Source organism: Amphibalanus amphitrite, unplaced genomic scaffold, assembly GCF_019059575.1.
Source record: "Amphibalanus amphitrite isolate SeventyFive unplaced genomic scaffold, NRLGWU_Aamphi_draft 000379F_arrow, whole genome shotgun sequence".
Classification (NCBI taxonomy): domain Eukaryota; kingdom Metazoa; phylum Arthropoda; class Thecostraca; order Balanomorpha; family Balanidae; genus Amphibalanus; species Amphibalanus amphitrite.
In genome coordinates, this window is record NW_024881873.1 from 280,122 (window position 1) to 300,526 (window position 20,405).

The following is a 20,405-nucleotide window of genomic DNA, read 5'->3' on the forward strand; positions in this document are numbered from 1 at the left end:
AACCGATGACGTCACAGGTCAGCTCAAAGGTCGGATTTTCACCGTTCACAGGCATTTCAAGAAATGTGTTGTGAAATCGAGTAAATTGATAATTTATTGAAAACCATCGATGGTACATTGTTCGCCAAACACAAACTTTCCTATCTGAGGTCACTGATACCAGGTCAGGTCACAGCGAGGTCAGGTCACCGGGGGTCACAACTCACAATATGAAAGTGTCGTGTGATACATGTTTTATGGTCCATTTTACATGACAAATGAGATTATGTGAATTAGGCAGCCTTTGGGGCCAGCCTGGGTCACACTTTGGTGAAGGTCAGGTCAAGGTCAGGTCAAATTAGGTCAAATTACAAAGTTGATATTTTTGCATAAAATGGGTATCGAATATCGATTCGATGCAGCTCGTCACGGGGAGTCTAATGGTGGTCTTTGTTCTGCTCTACGAGGTCTAGAATTGCCAAAAATTGAGTTTGAAAATTTGACGTCATCATTTTTTAAGTTTTTAAGTTAAAACTTGGCCAAAAAACGAGGTATCGATATGAAATTTGGTATGTACTAGTGGTATTTGGTATGTACTAGTGGTATGTGGTAGATAGAAGACGGTAGTAGCTATCACATATATTCCTTTTTTTTCGAAACTCAAAAAACTTTTTTTGATTTTTGGCCAATATATAAAAAAATGCTTTTTTATTTTTGGGGTCAAAACTCAAAAATTCAAAAATCTGAGATAGCAGTTTTATAGCCCTGTCAATTCTACACCTTTTCCGTCTTGATCATTTTTCTGTATCTTCAAAGCTGTAGGCCTGACAGGTCTTCTCGCGAAGGTCTTTTTTCGGTCGAAAATGACAGAACATGACGTCATTCTGACGTCATTTGTGGCCGACCTATCATAGCCTCTGGAAAATTTTTGGTCACATTGTGTAAAATTGATGCCCAGAGGGGTCCAGAAAGTGTGGTGGCGATATCTCCAGCTGTTTAGGAGATATCGACGGAAAAGGACAGGGAGGGGCCGTTTCGCCCCCCCCCCCCTACGGGGCGCGGGCTGGGGGGGGGGGAATTGCCTTCCCAGTGGAGCCGATTGCCCCCCCCCCCTCCAGTGGCCAACATTTGACCCCCCAGTCAAAACGTGAACTTCTCACAAAATTACCTCCTCCACAGCACGTTTTTGTTATGAATCTTTCATGGATTTAACGAGAAACATTAAATAATTTGTTCAATAACTGTTCAGTGTTCATGGCTACGATAAAAGCCAGGGTTTTGCGATTTTCAGAGCTGGGCCCTGTTTCACGGCACGCCGCTTCACTCCGCTTCAGTGCGCTTTACTGAAGCGGCGAGGCTAAGGTAAGGCGTCATCACTAAACGCCAGCGCGCTGTATCATAGGTATTGCTTGCAGTATCGCTTCGCATTAAAATATGGTCGCTACATTTTATGTTTGTATTCCGCGACATATCTCAATGCGAAGCAATTCTGCAAGCAATATAATACAGCACGCTGGCGTTTTGTGATGACGTCATACCTTAGCATCGGAGGTTCCGTTTACCTCACCGCTTCAGTGAAGCGCGCTGAAGCGGAGTGAAGCGGCGTGCCGTGAAACAGGGCCCAGAGAGCACCGAGTAGCAAATTGTAAAGTGGCAACTGGCCAGCGACCCAACTCATGTTTGCCCCCCCCCCCTCCAAACACACAAACTCAATGAAACGCCCAACACGGATAAGTATGTTTATCACTGGTGGGTCAATGACCAATGTGAAGGGATAGCACACTAATGTTAACCCTCACCCGTATTGGTGTCTTTCCAGTCGCGAACGTATAAGGGGGGGGGGGCGTTGGACCCCCTTGCTGGTTCGCCCCTGATCGAGCTAGAGCTTCGCGGAAAAAAGGACCGTGTGGCCCGTGACGAGAGGAAACTGATGATACCTAATTTTAAGATCCTTAGTCATCAGTTGACCTTCCAGGTCAGGTCAATGACCCAAAAGCTGTTAGAACGTCGTAAAGGGTGGCTGATATGGTGTTTTCCGGGATGCTGATCACGAATATCATGTTAGTTATGATCAAAGAAAATGTTTTCATGCATTTAGGCCAGTTCGGGTCAGATCAGGTCAGGTCAACCAGTAAGGGTTTTGCAGGGTATTCGTAGTAGGTGGTAACCATCTCTGACAGCTTCGTAACATGTTACGAAGGCACCAAAACTTCTTTGTAATAGTTCAAATGGTTGCTAAATTCGAAATCAGCTCCAAAAACTAGTCTAATAGCGTGTAAAACTCGAAAAAGTGAACCGAAGTCATCAAAGGTCAATGACATGACCTGACCTTCCGGTGACCTTGACACCCACTCTAATGCATGAGAGCAACATCATATCCCATGTTTAAACGCTTGAAACCACGAAAAGACTGCAAACGCTCGGCTAAAGCGAGCCGACGTACACCGAATTGCGATTTTGGCCAAACCTGGTCTCGAAAAGTAAGTCACAGGTCAAAGGTCATTTGGGTCAGGGTCATGAAATTTTCAGAATTGGTGTGAACTTGATAAACGCGAGGGTACTGAAAGTTGTGTCGCAATCGGTCGCTTTTTGTGCGACTTATTTGCGAAAAACCGAGAGGGTTCCGTTCGAACCTCCTCCCGCACCCCTCCGCTACGTATTGTGGAGAAGGAAATCATGGCCTCCCACTCCCGATGGAGGCCCCAATGTCTTGTCTCCCTTTTTTCACTGTCTGGGTGTCTGGGGCGCATAGCGACACGTGACCGCCGGCTCGCTGGCCGGCTGCCCGTCCGGTCACGTGCTTGCGTCCCGACACCCACCATAAAACCATGTTCTTCGGAAATACACTCTCTCACTTCTCCTCTACCGACTGTGACGCCAACACCATCCGCGGACCCCGGCTCCGACAAGGGCGGCCGAAATGGCCGGCCCACAATTGGTGCCAGCGGTGGTGGTTGGTTGTCGGTGGAGGATTTTTGGCTTCAGGTGAGTTCTCTTTAAATTAATTTCATTTGCTATTTGTAATGTTTGAAATTTGAGATTTATATTTAGTTCTATTCGTTTTTCTATGTGATTTTTGTCATTATTTGTTTGGCTAACCATGGAAGATGCTACCAGGAATTTTAGTATTGAGTACAACACTCAAATGAAAGATATTTTAAGGCGAATTGCTTATTTAGAATTAGCTGTAGCAGAAGAGCTTATTGCTCAACAAGATCAAAATCCATCAAAATCTCAGAGCCGAGGACGTGATCGTCAATCTCGTCAGCAAAAATGCCGTTATCAAACTGTTCGCTCAAAATCACTTCACTCTTCTCATCATGGTTGTCAAGAAAGGAGTCATTGTTCAAATTCTTATCACCATGAATTTTCTAGCTGTCACCGGAACTTTTCACCGCGTCGAAACTTTCGTTCTCTGAGCCCAAAGGGGTTCCGCTCACTGCACTAGGGGATGAGTGCGTGAGCGTCGCTTCAGATGACAGGGACCGTTCAGCACATCCCCCGGTTTTACGTGACGTCAAAATTTCGGGTCAAGCTTGTTCAGCTCTTTATGATAGTGGAAGTAGTGTCTCTTTAGTTTCAAAAAAATGTCTGCAAAAATCTGGTTTAAAAGTAGCTTACGAACCTCCCAGTGTCACTATTCTTGATGTTACTGGAAATCCTATTGACGTTGTAGGTGAAGTCAATCTGAACATTAGCATTCTGGGTCAAACGGTTCAACACACATTTTTCGTTACAGCAAAAAGTTTGCCATTCAAATGCGATATAATTCTCGGAATCGATTTTATCATTGCTCACAAATTGATTTACAATCCATCGAGTCGTTCAGTAAACTTTCTAAAACCCATTCTTTCTTCCAATGTAGTCGAAAGACGCTCAAAACGTCTGAGTCCCAAAAGACGTAAACGAGTACGCTTTCTACTGTCCACAAAGGACGACGAAAATTCCGGTGAAGAAGATGCTTATTCTGACGAGACGACGAAATTGTTCACAACTGCGGAAAAACATGCATTAGTTATTCAGGACGAAAAGTCATATCCATTGTTCGTGAAACAAACTGTTGAAGTTCCTGGTTATAGTGAACAATTTATACGCGTTAAATTACCACGTTTTCTAGAGCCAAATGATTTTCCATATCTCATTCAAGCGCATTGCGATCAAAGTATCCGAGACATTCAGGTTGCCCGTTCTATCATTTTCTTGGAAAAATCAGGCACGCTGGTACGTGTCATCAATTCGTCAAACAACCCAGTTATTTTGAGAAAAAATCTGCGGATCGCACAAGCCCACCCAACCAATCTTTCCCCCACGGGTCAGGTCACAGACCGACCCCTCCCCTCCAGACAGCACGCTGACCTTGCTCTGTCTGGTTTAGCAAGTGCCAACTGTCAACAAAGGACGAATGTCGATTTGTTTGTGTCTGTACCACCATCCGTCAGCGCCTCGTCGGAACAAAAAACGGTCGCTGGGCCGGACTTGGCTGCGTCAGACACAAACAAACCGACGACCTCTGCTCAGAGCACGTCAGAATACAAGTCTATCTCTGACATTGATTTGGAACATGTCCCGGAACCCTTTCGTTCTCAGCTCCGCGAGCTCATCAAAAAACATCGGCATGCTTTTGGAAACGACATCTCGGATATAAAACAGACAGATGTTTATAAACACCACATCGAATTAACAGATCACACTCCGGCTTATCAAAGACCATATCGTCTCCCATTCGCCCATCGGGAGATAGTCAAGAAAGAAATAGATCGCATGTTGGCAGCCAAAATCATTGAACCATCGGTTTCACCATACAATTCTCCAATCATTCTTGTGAAGAAATCAAATGGTGGCTATCGCCTTGTATCAGACTTACGTCTTCTCAACTCAAAGATCAAAGATGACAAATTTCCTCATTCATTTGCATCTGATGTCATTGATCAACTTTCTGGGTGTGAAGTTTTCTCAACTTTAGATTTACTCAGTTCATTCCACCAAATTCCTTTGGATGAATCTTCTCGACATTATACTGCTTTTTCAGCTGGAGACGGCAAATATCATATGAATGTCGTACCAATGGGTCTTCGTTCAAGTTCTTCTGCTCTCAATAGAGCATTGCAAATTGCACTCAGTGGTCTTCAGGGTATAGACGCATTCTTATATGTAGACGATATTCTTATCGGTAGCAAAACATACGACGAGCATTTAGAAAAACTCGACAATATATGTTCTCGTTTAGAAGAAATTCATCTTGTGATCAACCCCGCAAAGTGTGAATTTATGAAATCTCAGGTAAAGTATCTGGGTTTCATACTTGACAAACATGGAATTCGTCCAGATGCATCCAAATTACAAGCGGTACAAGATTTTCCTGTACCAGAAACAGCGAAAGATGTTCGTATTTTTCTTCGGTTTGCGAACTATTATCGCAGACACATTCCAAAACTGGCTGAGCTTACTGCTCCGTTAATTCATTTGACAAAGAAAAATGTTGATTTTATTTGGTCAAAAGAGTGCGAAAAAGCATTCTCATCGATAAAAAGGTCACTACGGACATGCACTTTATTAAAATTTCCAAATTTCGAAAAAGACTTCTACCTATTTACACATACAAGTGATTTCGCCATTAGTGGCGTACTTGAACAAAAATATGGTGATGAATTTCACCCAATTGCTTTTAATAGTCGACAGCTTAGCAAAGCTGAAAGAAATTATTCTACTTCAGAAAAGAAATGCCTCGCAATTTCATGGTCTTTTGATCATTTGCGATCTTATCTTTTAGGTCATGTCACTCATGTCATGACAGATCATTCACCATTAAAATGTATTTTCAAGTCAACTCATCTTAGCGGTCGTTTAAAGAAATGGTTCGTGAAACTATCAGAGTATGATTTTGATGTCACTTATCTACCAGGTATTTTGAATGTTACAACTGATCATTCGTCTAGTGCCGAATTAGGTACACAAAACAAAGCAGACTTTCTTGGCCATGCCTGTGCAGAAACCGCAGGATGGACAAAAGAGAAAATCAAAGCTGAACAGCGAAAAGACCCAGATTTGATGCCAATCATTGATCGCCTCGTGAAACCGAAAGCTAAAGGCCCTGATCTGAAGCTGAATGAATCTCTTTCCAACTTTTTCTTAGGTTCAGATGGCTTACTTTACCATGTACCCAAACAAAATTCGAAGATTCGTCAGTTTATGAAACAGCTTGTAGTTCCAAATTCAATGAAAAAACTGATGCTTGAGAAAGTCCATGACACTTTTTCGTCAGGACAAAAGTTATTTAGAAACATTCTTTCCAAAATTCGAGTTCAATTTTACTGGAGGAACATATACTCCGATGTCAAAAGGTATGTAGACTCCTGTCGTTTTTATGTACACCAAAGTGCTCACAATTTTCTAAAACGTGCACCAGTGCAACGCACGATTACACAAGAGCACCCTAACATCAATCGTCAAGAAGACGATCAAATCGACACCTGCGTCGACTCACAGTCTCTCAGCAACGAATCTGCCATTCGTTCCGTGTGTAATGCCTCACAGAGCAGCAACAACGGTGCACGTTCACCTGTTACACTGCCGGCAAAGCCAGGGACGTTGGTGACTCCTTCTGAAGAGAATGGGATCGACCAGAGTGATCTTACACGGCTGGAGGTAGATTGGCGAAATTGTCGAGCAGGCCGAGAGGTTAGTCAGGCTGATCACCTGCGGTATAACCTCTGGTCTCGCAAAAAACATACGCCCCCCAGACCGTCAAGAAGGAACATAGCGCTCACATAGCGCCAATTTAGCGCTCAAATATATTATTTGCCTGCAGAAGACATGCTGCGTTACAATGAGGTTGACGAGGTCCCTCCCGCGCATGTAAATAGCCGACGTACGGCCAAAAATGGTGACAGAGATCCCATTTCATGTGATGCGAACGAAGGTTGATGATTACGTCCCTCGCGCACACCGCCAGCCAAAGGCTGAGCAAAAGGTTTACTCAATGTAAACAGAAGAGAGCAATTGCAATTTCATTGAGCTCAATTCATTGTAAATAAAGCATCCACGATATATATGCTAGTATGAAAGGTGAATGATTCTCATTTGTATGATTGCCAAAACCTATGTTGTCGCTTGCTGTTGCCATCTTTCATTTCTTTACATGTGTTGCAATGTCAAAAATGTCTTGATACTAACACATTAGCCCTGTTTCTTTTTCAGGTTCGTGCTTCTTGTGGCGGAACGAGTGCAGCGTCAAATAATACCCAAAGGACATGCATGCTTCTCGATATTCCCAATTAATTAACAGTATACTTTATCGAACTAACTACTGATTAGCTTTAATTTTGGTCATCTGGTAAAAAAACGACTTCTATAACATTGACCAATAACTTTTGGCCATTCTGAAGTGGTAAGTGGCAATAAAAATTGTCCACAAAAAGTTTGCCAATTCAACAATTTACCGGCGATATAACTACATTAGAAGTATTGCTGTTTGCATGCCTTCCCAAACGATTTCACGGGTATGACGTAATACACAGATGCACTCGTTCAGAAGACGCCACTCTTTAAAAGGACTTCATTTTTTTCAACCGTATTTTTTTATTATTTAACAACTAAGTAAGTTCTAACACAATAGTTAGATATTCCAATAACACTTTAACCCACTAAAAACATTGGCCTCTTCAATTTATTCGTTAAAGTAAGTCACTTGGCAGTACTATTAAAACCGGTCTTTTGCTAGACATTGGCTCATTAGCCCCATTTTTTTTTCTCCTTACTAATCACTTTGCGACGTAAACGATCTCTCGATCGACTGACCGGCGGTACTGCCCGTTTTTAACAATCATTCAATGTTTTGCTATCCGCTGTGTCAAAAACATGTCTTCCGTGTCATTTATACCATGATGTCTTCCAACGAATGTTCAGCCTTCACAAAGTTCATGCTGCCGTTTTATCACACAATTGTTATCACACACCAGGGAAAATGTATCACTGACCGGCACGGCGATAGCACAACATTATAACAAAAAGTGTATGTGGATGCATGTTTGAATACTTGGACACGGAAACAAATTCGAATGTCCTACGGACCCGAATGTTTTGGCCTTTGAAAGTCCATGGCCCATGGGTTCCGTGGCACGCCTGGGGAAGCATTACGACACTTGTGTCGCCCAGTGCTACGTGCCTTTTGTACAAATGTTGTACTGTACAGCTGTAAATGTGAATGACTGTTTTGTATAGTGTATGATGTATATGTTGGGGCATTGTTTCGGCACATTTTAATTCGTTCTTTTTCTATTACAGTCCTTGCGTTTCTGTTACCCATCTGGGAGTGGCCACTATCTGACTCCCCGCGAGCATCGACTACGGAGAAACGCCGATACGCATCACGTTCTGCAAAAGCTGGCTGATGATAGTCATGATGGGATCGGACGCTCATCGCCGACCCGTCTGGCTGTCTCAGTCGCTCTGCATCTGGTCCACGAATCACACACTGCAACTGCGGACGCCATCATCGACTGCAACGGCTGCAACTGCAACCAGCAGGTGGCCTAGGTCCAAAGCCAACGCCTGGCTGACCCACATGGCCGCCTGCCGTCGCTGCTACTTCATCTGCTCATCGTGCTTCGCTGTTCTCCGTCCGTTCGTCCGTCACTCTCGTCGCCCGTGCCAGCCGCCATCACCATGGCTGAGCACAACTCGTCGCCCGCCCGCTGTCGATGAACAACAGGCTACCGGCACCCTCGCTAGCAACACCAAGTTCTGGTATGCTGACGTCTCCTGGAATCTGCATGCTGTGCGGCGGCAGCCAACGCCCCGTGAACGGTAAAGGCCTAACCGTCACGGCGCACCATGGTCGCTGCCCCTTCACAACCAGCTCAGACGTCAGCACCCAACAAGCAGAGGTGTCTGGTCCCACGCATCGACAACGGAACAACATCGCGGCGACGATAACAGCGACGACTACAATGACGAGACAACCAAATCGGAGAGCAGTTACAACAGCAGCAGCGAGTAGCGGCGACAACAGCAGTCGTACCAGCAGCAGCAGCAGCAGCGGTCGTACCTGGCGTTCCATGCGCGATGTCAAACGTGGATCTATGCAGTTTAGGATCGTGATTGCTTATTGGTCGCCTCCTCTTGTCGGCTTGTTGGGGGAGGAAAGATATGTGGAGAAGGAAATCATGGCCTCCCACTCCCGATGGAGGCCCCAATGTCTTGTCTCCCTTTTTTCACTGTCTGGGTGTCTGGGGCGCATAGCGACACGTGACCGCCGGCTCGCTGGCCGGCTGCCCGTCCGGTCACGTGCTTGCGTCCCGACACCCACCATAAAACCATGTTCTTCGGAAATACACTCTCTCACTTCTCCTCTACCGACTGTGACGCCAACACCATCCGCGGACCCCGGCTCCGACAAGGGCGGCCGAAATGGCCGGCCCACAGTATACGGGCGAGGGTTACGGAATGGCTCGGATTTTTTTTCTCTTGTTAAAAAATCATGGTCTCAGGGCTGTGACGAAAAACAAGTGGCCTAAATCCGGTGAGAAAACAGGATTTGGTGATACCCTAGGTTTGGCTCCTTCAGTCTCTGCCCCCCCCCCTCCCCCCAGTGAAAATTCCTTAGACGAGGCCCTGCGGTAAAGACCCAAAAAGATTCTTTGGGAAGAGACGAATCCAATGATACCCAGTTTTACCTTCTCAGGTCAGTCATTGACCTTCCAGGTCAGGTCAAAGTAAAAAATGTTGCTGTTTTGGGTCACCGTTGGATATCAAGTGCGCTGCTCATCATACACCGATGACGATGCCGAATTGTGGTGCCAAGCCAGCTAGAACCTCTTTGTCACACTATCCGACCAGATTTGTGCTGCTGAGGTCATTTCAGGTCAAGTTAGGTCAAGGTCAATGAAATGTGTTTGTATGTCTGTGCGGGCGAGGGTTAAAGGGACCCTCCCACCTTCAAAAAAAGTTGATGAATTGGCATGAAAGTGATGTTGCTCGGTTCAGAAAGAGCGATAGCGAATATCTACCAAATTTCACCGAAAAAATATTCACCGGTTTTCGATATATTAGACTTTTACTTTTGTTTACTTTTTGTGATCTCCGCTGTTCCTAGCGACTTTATTTGGAAGCAATAGTTTGGCAGCTGAAAGTACGGCACTTGTTGCGCGCAAAGCAGCATATACTACCGCGTGCTACTAAACGTTTTAGTAAAAGATTTAAAATCGTTAGAGCTGCGCTGACGTCACACATTCAGAGGAGGCATTCAAATGCATTAGCCCCTCAGAATCCAAATCATAGTGTAATAAATAACTATTTAGATACTATTTATTATTTATTACACTATGTCAAAATGCTGCAACTTTGAAATTAGATATTTGCAATTTGAGGCATTTCTCGATGTTGTGAGACGTGAGTGCTCAAAACGATAAGTGCAAGCCAGGGACCCCATTTTGGCTATCTCAGCTGAAAACTAATGTTAAGGTGGGAATTGGGATGACCACTTTAAAACCGCTTCACATACGGAACGTAAACGCGACGGGCACGTAAGCGGGTAGGGCTTTACCGTTTACGCTCCGTACCTATGTGAAGCGGTCTTAAGGCAAAAAATTCCGGCAGGTGGCTATTTTTCTGTTGGTAAAACTGGCCTCAAAACTCGAATTTAGCATTTTAAGATTTTGAACATTTACGAAGAAGTTTTGGTGCCTTCGTAACATGTTACGAAGCTCTCAGTGGTGGCTGACACCTACTACGAAGGCCCGGCAGGACCCCTATTGATTGACCTCAAATGACCTGACCCGATCTGGCCTAAGGGCCGCCCCATACTGGACCTCGCATGTGGGTTGCGAGTCTGCGGGTTTCGGGTTGCGGGTATCACAGTCATTCATGGAGTGAGAACACCATTTTTATGCTCACTCCATGAATGCTGTGAAGCCGATAAACCTTCAAATAATACCACAACGAACCAACGGCTGACATCAACAAAACTCATCAAAACTCGCAGCCTTGGCAAGAGGAAAACCGAGACTTGACTCAAAGTCAACTTTTGGAATGTGATCCGAGGTGGCTCGCAAGTCAAAAGCTTGCGGACTCGCTTTTGAAATGGCAATGTGGGTCACTTAACGTAAAATGTATTCTTTAGCCTTGAAGAAACCCGAAAACTCATTTATGAACTCGCAACCCGCATGCGAGGTGCAGTGTGGGGCGGCCTTAAATGCATGAAGACATCATCTGTGATCAAAACTAACTTGGAATTCGTGATCAGGACCTGGAAGGTCAACCAATGAACTATGACCTAAAAATTTGGTATCATCGGCTTCCTCTCGTCACGGGAAACACGCTCTTTTTCCGCGAGGCTCTAGCTCAATCAGGGGCCGAACGGCAGGGGGTCCAACCGACCGACCCCCCCCCCCCCCCCACACACACACACACGTTAGACGCTGGCAAACGCCGCACACATGCGAGGGTTAAAATCGGGTACCAATCGCTGCGTCTTGAAACGGCACACACGCTTGTTTTTTCCGCGAGCGGCGAGGCTCTAGCTCCATTAGGGGCGAAACGGCGAAAGGGGGTCTTACCAACCCCCTCCCCCTCGGCCGGCCGAGGGGGGGGGGGGCGGCAATAGGTTCGGCGAGGGTTTAACAACCCCACTTCATTTTTACAAAGTTACAAAAAGTCACACCGGACCCCCCTCGGCCGGCCGAGGGGGGGGGGGGTCCGGCAATTGGTCCGGCGAGGGTTTAACAACCCCACTTCATTTTTAGCATGCTTGCTTGTCACTGTGATCAATAATTCAATCGCAAATGATTTCTAGCGCTTTTCCGGGCCGCTGGCCCAGTGTGCGGTCAGCAGTGCTGGAAATGAGTCATCTTTCTGGTCCCGGCGTTTCATTCTCCGGGTGGGTTAGCCCCGTGTAGCGCTTAGCATTTCGGGTCCCATTCAGAGCCGCGGTTGTTTTCGCCGCTCGGCCCATTCGAGATGCAAAGTTGATAGTCACACAAAGTTTATTGGGGCCTCTTAACTCGGCAGTTGCTGGGGTATTTCGCCACCCACCGTTTGCTGGGGGGGGGGGGGCGTTAAACGCCCCCAGCCGATAACTCGAGAACCAATAGGCGCAGCGAAACGCACGAGGCGGCAAACGAAAGAGCGCGACGAGACGCTTCAGATGAGTACTTAAAAGTTGAATTTTGAGGTCACAGGTCAGGTCAAGGTCAGGTCAAACACCGGAAATCGGGCTTTCAGTAGCATGGACTTCAGGACTTCGCAATGGGCGCCTCTCGTCATAAACTCTGTCAAAACGGTGCACAATCGATCATATAAGGCTTACAAGAGTGTCAGCTCCATGTAGGAGTCAGTCAAGCATAGGTCAGGGTCAAGGTCAGGTCAACCGGGTAGGCACATATCCCCGAAAATCAAAACTGATATTCGCAGCCTGTGACACATGTTTTATGGGTAATTTGGAGCGTAGAACACGATGTTGACATTATTTTTCTCATATGTGTACGAGCTTGGCTCAAAAAGTTCAATTTAAGAAATTCATGTATCATGGTCGTGAAGTAGTCACGAGAAATTGCCAAGATTAAGTTCAAGATTTTGGAAAAAGCGGAACAATAATCAATAATCGAAGATAGCCATTAGATTGCTCATGGTATTGGCAGTCTAATGGCGTTTACAGCATGTCTGTATATCTATTCTGTGATTTTATATGATTTTTTGAACATATGCCGTTTTTGGTCGAAAACTCAGAAATCACGACGTAACTAAAATCTCGATATCTCAAAAATTTTCCGACCGATTTTTTTGAAACTTTGTCACAATAAACTTCAATCAATTGCCTACAGGTTCCCAAAATTTGGCGCCGAAAAAAGTGGGGGCGTTTAACGCCCCCCCCCCCCAGCAACTCGCGGGTTAAAATAGGACTTGAAAAAAAATTGATTCGACAAAACTCTTTTCTTTCATCTATACATTTAACGGTAACTCCAGACTAGATTGGCTTGGCTAGCCCTAAATAAGCTTCGTGTGACTATTAACTTTACATCTCGACTCGGGCGAGCGGCGAAAACAGCTGCAGCCCCGAGTGGGTCACGAAAAGCTTAACACTGGACGGGGTTATCCCACCCGGAGAATAAAACGCCGGGACCAGATAAAGAGGCCTCATTTCCAGCACTGGTGCGGCGTCTCCTAAAGGGGGAATGGCAGGTGGATGGCCAGACAAACCGCGGTCAGATAAAGTCAACGAGTGTGACGAGTCGAGTCCGGCTAAATGGATATGCTTAACTTCACCTTCTTCGTGATCCCAGCAGCCCGCACTATCACAATCGTACAATAGAGGTCAGCTGATCAGCATAGCACACTTACAGGGTGTCTCAAAAGTTCGTTCACAGGTACCAGCCATGCTTTATTGTCAATAATTCTGAATCAACAAGAAATTAACAGTCGAAATTTTGCATGGGCATTGGTGACAACCTTCCTCAAGCAGTCTCATTGTTTTCAAGTGCATTCGACCCTTCATGAGCTCACAAAAAGGGTTCACCTCTGACCATGGGTCAGGCACGAAAATGTAGGTTGCAAAGTCGGGTATGTTGTGAAACTCTCTGTTTCAGGAGTAATGAGAATGGTTAAGTCGGAAATGACACATGGCTAAGTGTCGGCGAGGATGAGTGCAACATGATGATCATCTCATAAAAACGGTGGCTAAAATTTTTGAGGGACGAAACCATGCGAGACTAACGGCGTTTTGAACGACCCTCGCACGACAGCAGACTCGTGTTCCGGAAAGCAGCTGAAAATGCGGTCATAACTATTGAAAACTGGCAAGAAGGTCACAGACAGAGGTTACCCATTTTCAAAAAGTGCAGGTCATCGTAAAATAAAGACAAATTATAATTTATAATTGTTTATAATATCTATAACGCTAATTTTTGGGGACAATAACACAAAAATCGTCAATGCCAAGGACACCTGACCCTCCAAAAGTGTCAGTTATTGTAAAATTTTATCTAACGAAGTTTTAAGAGGCAGATCTGCAGCGAATAATTTTCTTTTAAACACAAAATCCCGATAAAACCACACGATGGACAGGTTTGGGCCGTTTACAAAGCAGAACATCTCCCGAGGAAAACACTCCGCAACCGAGCGAAGGTCTTGGCATGGGGAATGACGAGCGCTTGGAATTTGCAAAATTTGCACAAAGTGTCTGAGAAACAGACGTCCGACACATTCTGCTACCATATGATGCGAAAAATTTACTCCTGGCACTTCCCGTTTGTTCAGGACTGGGGTCGTTTTGAAAAGGAAAATGGCGCTTGGGATGTCGGCGCCAGTCATTCATGAAGGAGTTTTCGCCAGAGAATGCCCACAAAATACTCAAGAATGGTGTCGATGCAAGCTGTCGGCTTTCAGGGAAAATCAGATGTTGCCGGGGAGCTAGTCAAAACTAAATCCGACGCAGAAACTGCAGGGGATTCCCCTGCAAGAGCTTGAAAGCTGGTAACCTTTTATCAGCCTCCGGCAGCTGACGGAGCAACAAAAATCGGTATGGGCAAATATTTTTAGAGATACAGCAAAGGGGTTGGTTTCCAACCTTCTTAATCAGTTGTCAAAGCATGCATATTTGTCTAGTGTACACACAGACACCAAAACCTTATACTTTTGACCGGTTCTTATATGCTTTATTGGCATGGGAAATGTGTGAACGAACTTTTGAGACACCCTGTAGCCTAGCTCTGAGGCTCGCGTCAATCCAATTGTCCAAAACATCCAAACTTAGCTTATTGAACGTGCAAGTAGCTTGTTGATTATTCCTGGGTTAAAAGGAAAGATGAGGTTTTGTAATTTTGCAACACAGCTAGCAATGAAGTTATCTAATAAGACCATAATACTAATCATACTCACGCTAGTCGTTCCTTGCTTTCCTCCGGCGTAAGTTCATCAAACTCTTTGGCTTCCTCTCCTAAAAATGCCTCATGATCATAGTCTGGATTGTGTTCTTCGCCCTCGACAAAGTGCTCTTCATCACTGAGTTTCTAAAAAAGGAGGGGTGTAACTCAATACAGTTTAAGAGATACACTTTCATGAGTAGATACACAATAAGAGAAAATAGTCACATGGTACAATTTAGCCATAGATTCAATAAGAGTCGTCTGTGCCATCCGATGTCATTTCCAGCTAGTCAAAATAAAGGGCAATTCACAATCAGTTCAAACAAGGTCAAATTTACAAGTTGAAATTTTTGGACAAGTTGAAGAATTTGATGCCTGCTGTCGAATGCAGTTTGAGCTCAGGAAAACGATGGTGCTACTTATTCTTGTGGTTAACTCATAGCGCATAACAAGGCGTCTCGACGAGAACACGATACCGACAAAATAAATGTGTTAGTTAGGAGTCAAAGGTTATTGCAGAAAAAAATGTTTCTGCAACAGATCAATAATCAATTTTGGTCTTTTTTCTCCAAACTGTTGACGTTAGGTGAGGTCAAATATGAGATCATTATCGAGAAAGATCGTTAAAAAGGTATCCAATGTGCTTTTCCGCGGCGTTGTAGCTCTGATCGTTCCGGAGTTATGCGCCAATTTGTCGACAAAGTGTCGAAATAGTCTAAATTTGACCTCCAATAACCCATGGTGACATGACCTTTAACCTGAACTAGAAAATGACTGAAGTGATTTCGTCATTATTTTTGACACTTTCGAACTCCGCCTACCGAAACGTGGCCCTGGATCCGAGTTCGAAAGGGGGTGTTCACTGCTCAAACACAAGTTGTGTTTAAAGTACACCCTGCCCTTATAGAGCCTTGCCCTGCCCCCAGCAAATCGTGGAAATCTAAGAGCCGAAGCGGGGCACAGGTTAAGCCCCTAGGAGCTCTGATGACAAAATTGGGCAGGAAAATTTTCATTTTCTTTTCCAAAATTTAGGCACACTGCAACAGGTTAACAATTGGACCACCATGCTGGGATAAATCTAACTTCAACCATCAGCTGGATAACAAACAAATGTTTACTAGTTACTGCTGTTCATGGTGTGGAGGTGCTAATTAATTAGCACCTATGACATGACAATTGACATGACTGACATGTACATCACAAATGGACATATGCTTTAGCAAATGTTGCTCATTGGGTTAAACTAGGTTGGGCCAACTTAGTTTATCTTATTTGGTCGGCATAACTGCTGGCTTACAAGCATTTACTTTAAATTCAAAAACTGGAAAAATAAAAAGAAGAAAATGTATTTGTAAAATGTGGCTGGGCAAGTGGCATTATTTTCAGTTTAGATCAACTACCTACTTGCAAGCAATGATAGGTAACTACTATTCATCAGAGTTGCACTTTGCAGAGAAGTCAGTTGCAGTAAATAGTTCTGACTGGTTCTGACCAGAGTTGGAGTTGGAGTTGAGTCACCAAAATCTTACTAACACAGAGTCTGGAATTGGAGTTAAGACTGCATGGCACAAAGTTGTGCCCTTTACCTGTTTACTTGAGAACATAACCCTCGGCCTCGATGACCTTTCAAAATCAGATTTTATCAAAGCAAAGGTAATTCCAATTTTTGCAGAGCATTTTCATTTAAAAAAAAAAAACAGAGGAAGCCAGTGGCTCAGCCAGAACCTGCATTTAGGTATGCATGCTTTTTATGAGATATAATTGCAATGAAAGGCCTTGGAGCATGCAAAGAGTAGTTTCAGGAAATAAAAAGAAATCAGAAATGAGCTTTATTTGTAGCAAATCAAAATGGCCCTAAGCAGCAATGTCTGGAGGCTAACCTGGAGTCATCAGTCAGTCTGAGCAAATTACTAGAGTCAGAGTCAGTAAGAAACACCAAAACATATATAGACTCAATCATCTAGCCCTCCTATTCATAGTAAAAAAAGAAAATTCATTAAAAGGCAGACCACGCCTGGACTTTTACCTTTTCCACTGTACGGCCTTTGTGAGCAGCAGATGTCTTGGGAGCGGCTGCTGCCAATGCGCAGCAACAAACTGCCAGAAGGAGCAAACGTTGCATTGCCTGAAAGCAACAACAGCTTTTAGTTCAATTCTACCATCCTAGACTAGATGATGCAATTTGAAACCCTTGAAAATGAAATAGAGCTGTTTGATTAAAACATGGGCGTAGGAACGGCTGGAACATTGTGGGTGCATGGGTGCAGAAATCCAGCCATGGCCGGTGGAGCGGGGGGGGGGGGGGCGACACCCGAGCGAAGGCTCGTTACGGGCTTTGAGGGTGTACCATGTCGAAAAGGTACCAACCGATAAGTGCATTTGGAAGCATTGACCCTCGCATGTGTACGGGGTCGGATGAACCCCCCCCCCCCTCCCCAGGCGCGTAACCACGAGTCTGAAGTTACTGGGGACCACATGGAGGGCCACGAATATTTTTTTCTGGATCAGCCTTTGCCCGAGTGTGGGGGGGGGGAGAGGGGGAGGCGTTTTTGGCCACACCTGCCAGTTAGTTGTTGCGCGTGATAAGGAAAACCGCGGCGCACACCGCTGCGAAACTTGGTATGGCTTATCATACCTCAATTTCGCATCGTGTCTGAAAATTTTGACGCCAAGTCACCTAAGGTCAGGTCACCAGGTCAGTAAAGTAACCAGGCCTCTAAAAGCTTTGTGACTCTGTCATTCCTACAGTTTAAATCCCAGAAATTTGAAAATTGAAACTCGAGCTTTTGCATGAGGAAATCAGTATGAACAATTCGTATACCTATCTTAAAGTTTTCACATCGGTGAGCTAATGTCAGGTCAATTTTACAACCTCTCCATTATAAGTCATTGGGAGAAAATTGAAATGCTCTTCTTTTGGCCGAAAACACATTCAAACACCTTGACACAGGTAAATATGACACACTGAACCGGGAAATTGCACCTGTGACCCGTTCTATGCCCCTGAGCGCACCACAACTTTTGGTGCTCAACTGCTTGTTTGACCTGATCAAATTGTTTTGACTGGCCACTAACAACTTTGACTTGCTCAGACAGGGCCTGCTGAATTTTTTCCAGTTTAACATTCATCGCACTATCCAGTTGGATGATCTTTGTGTCTAGATCTGCAAGCTGTCTAGAAAACTGCTCGTCCTCATGTTTGTGGTTTGAACGGGATGCTTTGCATGTTGAGCAGATCCAGGACAAGATTTTGTGTCTTTGCAGTGCAGTGTAGGCACCCTTTGAAATAGATTGACACTCAGAGTGATACCATCGGAAGCATGTGTCACATCTTACGCCGAGCTCCCCTTCTTTGACCTGCGCATCACAAACCATTTTACCTGGGCCTCCTTTGCAGATGATGTCTTCGTCCTCACTACCCGAGTTGCTGTTTGACCTGGAGCGAGACCCCCACAGTTTGTACACATCGCTATCCAATCGTTTGATATTCCTCCCTGCTTGGTCCCCTGAACTCACCGATTTGTCTCCAGCTTCGCTTACTGTATCACAACCGCTCTCGTCCACAGCTTTTCCAACATCTAGGGCAGTTTTGTCGATTTTGTCCAGAAATTTCATAGAAGACGTTGCAGCAGAGGTGGTGTTCAAATCATCAACAGTTGGTGGCGCGGGTGAGGCGTTCGGCGCAGCCGACGCCGCCGACGCCAGCGACCCTGCATGGATGTTTTTGCCTCTTCTCTTTGGAGGAGGTGTGTGTTGCAGTGCCATCAAGGCAACTTATAGTCACCAAGAAAATAATTTTTTTGAAAACGAAGTACGTACTGGATCAAAAACGGACAAGAAAAGGTTGCACAGCGGTGGCGCGCTCTTGCGGTGGGGAGGGTAAGGCAGGAGAGGCAGGAGCTCGATAAGCACGACCGTCCCCAACAAGCGCCGAAAGAAGAATGAAAAACCATTCAAAATTTCATTAAAATATCTACAAGTGACACATAACCTATAGTACGGCTCTCCAGGTATTCAGTAGTTGGTTGCCAACATCACAATAAGTGATCTGCATTGATGAATATGTCTAATGGCTGTTGAAAACCATTGCCAAAGTGTGTGCACGAACCCTCTTCTCATTTCTATTGATTCATTTTACAGGGGTGTCTGTCATTCAAAGTTATCACACCAAAAGCACATCAACATAGGCTAACCACCCACTCTTTTGATGGAGGACCGTACCTATATCCTTAACTTTTCACTAAATCAGGCAGCACAAAAAGAATTTGTTAGGTAGATCACGAAAGAAAATTGTCTCAACATACCCTAGGAAAAACGTACTGAGAAGTTTGAGGAAAAAGGCAATAACTAATAAATATTTTAATAACACAGCATCATCCCACTCATCACACATAACCCGCCGGCGAATGGCAATGCGCTAGTTTTGAACCTGTTGCGCCACATTCGCTATGTTCTTAAAGGAAAAGGGCCACCTTTAACATGGGGATTGAAACTGAGATAGCCATCTTGTAGCCCGTGTCCGAAAACCTGCCTGTCTACCTCCTTACGGCCGATTTCGGCCTCCATTCGTAGTTATCGGCAATTTTAAAAGAAAATACGCCAGGAATGCGTCCTTATCCCAGGAATGCGTTCTTATCCGACAATACAGCCACCCGCGGCGAGGCTTTGGTTTTTTACCAATCAGCTCCAACCAGCTCAGCTTTAACCAATCAGCTTATCTGACACAATCCGACGAGTCTGTCTTCTGAACGCTGATTGGCTTGAGTGTGACGTCATCGCTATGCCATCATACAGTAGGTGCCGTAGAGAGTATCAACATAGTACCAATATGTTAAATAGTTTTAAATACTTTTTCGCGAGTTGTGCACTTCTGGCACCAGTTTTAAAAAGAAAATGAAAAATAATAATGTCAAAATGAAAAACAACGATATCTTCATATTTCACGAAGGTGGCCCCAAGATGGTGGCCCTTTTCCTTTAACTGTTTTCTACTAAACATTTTCAGTTTGCTTTCTAAGACACATTTCAAGCACATATTTTTGGCGCTTGCCTGAATATTTGACCTCGCATGAAATTTTATCTTTGCATGTTCATTGCACCTCTCATTACTGCACACTAATTTTGCAAACAAAAATTAAAAGTAGCATTTAAAGCTGATGAAGATTTAGTAGAAAAACCGGCAAGATTGCTATATACCAATTTGGTAGCTATATACCAATTTGGTAGCTCGTAGTACACGTGGTCGTTATGCGTATATTCGGATGCAGTATGAGCAGAGCATGGGTCCAGAAAAATTCCTCAGAAACTAGAGAAATTCTCGGACACACACGACGGGTACCATATGAATGCGGGTGAGACTAAATGCTTACTTCGAAATTTAAGCTGCGTTGCGGCATTGGCGGTTATGTGCGGCGTGTATGCCGCATGATTAGTAAGCGGCGACCACTAAATTAAAAACTCAATAGCTTTGACCTGTTTTCAATGGATAACACTGCATACCAAAAATGTCCATCGCTCTCGTCATAGGACATTTAGATTTAAATAACTAACTTATCTACATCATCGTTTT

At 44.6% G+C, this 20,405-nt stretch overlaps 1 protein-coding gene and 1 long non-coding RNA gene across 2 annotated transcripts in view; one reads left to right on the top strand and one right to left on the bottom strand.

Moving 5' to 3' along the window:
• Window positions 1-19,173, bottom strand: part of LOC122390022 (calumenin-like) — a 41,025-nt gene extending 21,852 nt beyond the window's left edge. The window contains exons 1-4 of the mRNA XM_043382586.1: window positions 19,158-19,173; window positions 18,354-18,466; window positions 16,864-16,962; window positions 14,851-14,981 (exon numbers count right to left, since the gene is read on the bottom strand). Of these exons, the coding sequence (XP_043238521.1) occupies window positions 14,851-14,981; window positions 16,864-16,962; window positions 18,354-18,452 (329 nt within the window). The 5' untranslated portion in view covers window positions 18,453-18,466; window positions 19,158-19,173. The remainder of the gene's footprint in view (window positions 1-14,850; window positions 14,982-16,863; window positions 16,963-18,353; window positions 18,467-19,157) is intronic.
• LOC122390023 lies at window positions 2,647-9,332 on the top strand. Its single transcript, XR_006258056.1, has 2 exons — window positions 2,647-2,964; window positions 7,177-9,332. It is a non-coding gene; the product is annotated as an uncharacterized LOC122390023 (long non-coding RNA).
• Window positions 19,174-20,405: the final 1,232 nt, after the last annotated feature.